This window comes from Montipora foliosa, chromosome 4, assembly GCF_036669935.1.
Source record: "Montipora foliosa isolate CH-2021 chromosome 4, ASM3666993v2, whole genome shotgun sequence".
In the NCBI taxonomy this organism is placed as follows: domain Eukaryota; kingdom Metazoa; phylum Cnidaria; class Anthozoa; order Scleractinia; family Acroporidae; genus Montipora; species Montipora foliosa.
Genome location: NC_090872.1, coordinates 21326960 through 21331959, shown reverse-complemented (window position 1 = coordinate 21331959; position 5000 = coordinate 21326960). Strand labels below are relative to the sequence as shown.

Below are 5000 nucleotides of genomic sequence, written 5' to 3'. Positions count from 1 at the left end.
TCAATCAATCTCAATTTTTTTTTATTACAGTGCATGGGCATCCTTTTTACTTTCTACTTATTAGCTGTTTTTAAAATTTTTTCTTATTAGTATTTGAAGTACTTTGTTCCAAAGCTCAAGGCCCGTGGGGTAGCTGCCATAAGTGTTGGATTTGAATTTGCTATAAATAATTTGCTGAAGGTAAAGGTTTAATCTGAGAAATGTTTTACACAGAGGACCATGTGTGACCATGTTATTATGTTTTTGCCCAAATCAGAGTACTCAAACAAGTTGGCTGATTTGGAAATTGTGTGGTGTCAATATATAGTTTAATGTGGTGTAAAAAGTGGGATGACGATACAATAACAGACAAATTTAGGGACGATGGTGCAACTTAAAAAACATTGGCCATTTTGAGTACTTCAATCATTCAACATGGCTGCTGGTAACTTTTGATGTCATCTGAGCACATTCACTACTACTTCAAAGCAAAGGTGGGTCTAGAGTCACTCTGACATAGGGCTCAAATGGCCAGGGCTTAAATTCCCAGTTTCTCTGGTATGAAAAAATGGAGAGTGATGTTAGTCCTTTCTCTTGGATGGGATACTAGTCCATCACTGGTTTTCTTCTAAGGAAACAGCATGGTGACAGCTTTAAGCCTCAAACCTGCACACCGGGGGTCATGAGTGTGACGTGCTAACACCTACGTACACTACTACATGTATGCCTAGAGCTAAAGAAAAAACAGCTTGAACTGCATTGCAGGAACTCTAATCACCACTTGACTAACTATGCTAACTTGTATGCAACATCTTTGTCCCTTAGAAGTCGAATCAAATAGGACATGCGACATCTTCGGGCTGCACACAAGCAATCATTCTTTTCACTGATGGAATTGAGGAAAAACAAGCCCAAACTACCTTAGATTTATTACGGAAAATGAATGCTGAGAAAAAGGTTTGTCAGTGGGATGTCCTCACTCTCTGTATTAATATTTTAAAAATTAATAGAATATGATGCTTTTTGTAGCATGCTTACAGCGGCTGCCAGGGATGAATCTTTTTGAGGAGAAGATTCACAGTTATCCTTGGTGGGATCTGGTCAGTGTGATGGTGACAGTTCAAGCACTCTGTTAGTTTACTATTGAAGGCCTAAATTCTGTCTTATTATAATAATAATAGTAATAATAATAAAAATAATAATAATAATAATGATAATAATAATAATAATAATAATAATAATAATAATTGTTGTAGCTAATCACTGTGGCAAGTACAGCAACGACTCAGCTCAACAAGGTCGAACAAAAAGCATACAAAAGCGCCTCTGGCAACCGCTATAGGGTCCATGTGTGACCTTGGAACAAAGCTTACAGCCAGATATAGTTAAATAAAATTTAACATAGTTAACGACTAGGAGCTAGTCTGGTCAGTAGTGTTTTGCAGGCGGTTGTTAGTGTCTTGGCCGTCTGGTAGCGTTGTTCAGCGTTTTGTTGCGTTCTGTAGCGTTTGTTATAGTTACATGGTTCACGACCGGGAGCTAGTCCGGTCAGTAGCGTTTTGCAGGCGTTTGTTAGCGTTGTTATGCGTTTTTGTAGCGTTTGCAGCACTCTTTAGGTTGGGGGAGCCCTGGGGCTGACATGGTTCAGCGGTATTCCTGCGTAGTGCATGCGTTGTCCAATGTGCTTGCAGCGTGTTTGTTGCTCTGTTGGCGTGGCGTTGTGAGTCGGTTTAGGAGTTTAGTGGTTCTCGGCGTTCCCTCCCTCTCCCCCCCTTTCTTTTTTTTGGTGCTCTTTTTTTTTGTGTGTTATTATTATTATTATTATTATTATTATTATTATTATTCCACTGAGCTATCTGGCTCAAGTGTGACGGGTGCCTTAGGGGGGCCTGGCGCGGGGGGCTCGTGGCTTGGTTGCGGGTTGGGCAGGCCAGTCGGGTGTTCTAGCGCCTTGGGGATGTGACTGCGGTTGCAGCCCCCAGGCTTCCTGGGCACCTACCCTCCACTGGCGACGTGGGCGTTGACTAGAATCAGCTGTATGTTGGTTTTTGCTGTGGGGGGAAAACTGGAGAACCTGGAGAAAAACCTTCAAAGCAGAGAGGAGAACCAACACAAACTCAACCCACTTATGGTGTCAGGTCCGGGAATCGAACCTGGGCCACATTGGTGGGAGGCGAGTGCTCTCACCACTGCGCCATCCCTGCTCCCCTCATGATCTTTTTGCTGGTACAATTAAATTACTGCAAATCGTAATTATTGATCTTTTGAGATCACAAGCTCGTAAAGTTGTCGTGAAAAAAGGAGTGATCCCTAAAAGAGGCTGTTTAATTAATAGCATGTACATGAAGCCAGTAGTGAAGTCTATCAGCTTCTGGGGATATTTTGATTTTAAAAAAATTAACATCTTACAAGCTCTATACATTCTTGCAAGTATAGATTATAAAATGCATGCCCATTAAAGAAATATTGGATATTCAGTGAAAGGATGGGCTTGACTGTGTGTTATTAAATCATTTTGGGGCCTCGACTAATTAATTTTACTCATTTCATTATGTTGTGGAGTTCATTAAATGCATTGGATGATAACTAAATTCTTTCTTTTTTCTGTAGATCAGAGTGTTTACTTATCTTGTGGGAAGAGAAAAAAGTTCCACTGACCAGCCATTGAAAAAGATAAGCAGTGATTACAAAGGTAGGAATCCCAAGGCTGATAGTTCTAAGCTGAGTTGCTCAATGTGTGTACTGTACATACTGTTTCTATGGGCCGATTTACACGGTGCAATTTTTGTTGCATGCGACAAGCTTAAAACATGCCTATGACGTGACTTAAAATTGTTGTGTACTTCAAAAAAATGTCGTAGCATTTTAAAACAGTCACTCAGAGTATAATAATGTTGTTGCAATGGGAAGCATACCCGGTACTTGCTTTTTAAGAATGTGTCTTGTGATTGATTCCAAGGCTTGGCGACCTGGTGCTGTGGGAAGTTTGTCAAGAGACGCTGGCATATGGTCAGTGTTTACACGTCTCAAAATATGGGACAAAATTGGCAAGTGTTTGATGGCAAAGGCTGAAAAGATAGAAGTGTACATTTTGTATTACAAGTCAGTGTTGCCTGTTCTACATGTATGTACTTAAAAGAAACACACAAATTACCGTTGTGGTTTGTGGGCCATGCTCATGAGGATAAATCTTCAGGTACTATTGGTAACACTGCCACTAGATCTTGGCCATAGTAAACTGATGCAAGGCATTCACTAATTTTCTTTTCAAATAATGGATATTGGCAGGGCACGAAATTGCACCTAATACAGTCGCCAATGCGACTAAAATTATCGTGCTGGCGACCAAGATTCAAAAGTTAGTCGCCAAGTTGGCGACCAGAACTCTTTGGGTTTTGTATATCTTATCTTGATGCTTTTTGCAACTAAATAAAGCTTTAAAGTAGATGAATCGGCGCGAACGATGAGGTTCGAATGTTACGAACCGAACATGTCAACATCCGCCATCTTGGATTTTCCAAATGTTACGTTGTATATTGTGAGGTGAAATGTCCCTTTTGCTAACAACGCATATTGCGGGCTCACAAAATTCCGTACTTTTCCAACCGTGGCAACACCTTCCACATGCTCTCATTTGGCTTGATTTAAATTTAAAATGAGCAGTGACAGTGATTGGGAAGAGTTATTTAAAATACTGACTGCAAACCAAGACGCCTCTTGCCTAGGCACCTTTGTTTGATTAATTACTTATCCCTTTGAATTGGTTGCGCAGACACAAACCCTTCCATTTGACATTACTGTATTATTAATGCGTTTTTTCAACTATCTTTTTTTTTTAATGGCTCCTAACTTTTTGGCCTTGGCGACCACTTTGGAAAATTTAGGAGCCAGATGGCTCCTTGCCAAAAAAGTTAATTTCGTGCCCTGGGTATTGGAGTAGCTACTAGTCAAAGTTTTAAATTAAAGAAAATGTAATAGTTTTGAACCATTGCTTTTGAACCTAGGCTTGCAAACCTTGCTTTAAAAGTGACCAAAAATTGACACATTGGTTGAAATGAGAGGGCAACAACTTAATTCTAGATATGACTAAGGATGCTTAATTCCATTTGACCAAAAGTTGTAGATGAAAACTTTGGTAAAATTTTCATCTGGCAAATCGAACAGCATTTTTAAGGTGGACGCTCAAAACCAATCATCAAGTACATGTATCTCTCCAAAATGTAAACAGCAATAACGCCTGGGGAAGAATTAACCAATGTTACAGGATTTTCTGGTTCTTCCAGAATTCCCGAACTTCATGACCACTTAAATACGAGTACGTGTATGCGCCGTAGAACTAAAACGGTCTTCAGTCTTTGTAGTCCTTACTCCTTAGTTGCCGACAGCCGGAAATAAGTTTGCATTGGCTACCGGAAGTTGAGTCTGGTTTCATTGTTGAAGTGCTACTACGACGAAATTTGCATCTTTCCTATCTAAGCCATTCAAAGACATAAACATGTGTAGTCTGTATGAGAAGAAGATTGCTGTTTACTATTTTCACGTATCTCTTTTTGTTCCAGAGATACTTAAGTTTTCAAAATATGCAAATTAGCCAAGTGATGACATCATAAACTCAAACGAATTATGATCAAATATGAAGGAAAAAGATTTCCTAGCCAATTTGTATCAAAAATGCTTGATTATTTGCAGTAAGATTCTAGAAGATTTACTCCACAATATGAGCATACTAGTTTTGTTACCATGGCAACACTGGGTTTCAGACCTCCTTGATATTAAAGGCTTTGCTGGCAACCTTTGGAATTCTATTTTGATATTATTTTGTCAATGGTGCCTCGTCTGCGTGATCCTGCAAGCATACAAATATGTTAGGTCAAGTTAATGTTTTTCTAGCTTACGGTCACCAAAAATATTGAATCAGGTTTGAGGGGACTGGAAAAGAGTGAATTGCCATGGGAACTAATTTCTTTACAGCTGAGGGTGTGTTGCCTGTAGAACTATTACCCTACCAAGTTTCAATGGTC

At 39.6% G+C, this 5000-nt stretch overlaps 1 protein-coding gene across 3 annotated transcripts in view; it reads left to right on the top strand.

Moving 5' to 3' along the window:
• The window catches only part of LOC138000276 (voltage-dependent calcium channel subunit alpha-2/delta-3-like), an 87155-nt gene that overhangs the window by 34740 nt on the left and 47415 nt on the right, over positions 1-5000 (top strand). For all 3 annotated transcript variants that reach the window (XR_011123096.1, XM_068846567.1, XM_068846568.1), the window contains exons 12-14: positions 91-180; positions 805-936; positions 2590-2671. Coding sequence is in view for 2 of the 3 variants with exons in the window: in XM_068846567.1 (XP_068702668.1) it covers positions 91-180; positions 805-936; positions 2590-2671 (304 nt within the window). In the remaining variant the exon portion in view is untranslated. The remainder of the gene's footprint in view (positions 1-90; positions 181-804; positions 937-2589; positions 2672-5000) is intronic.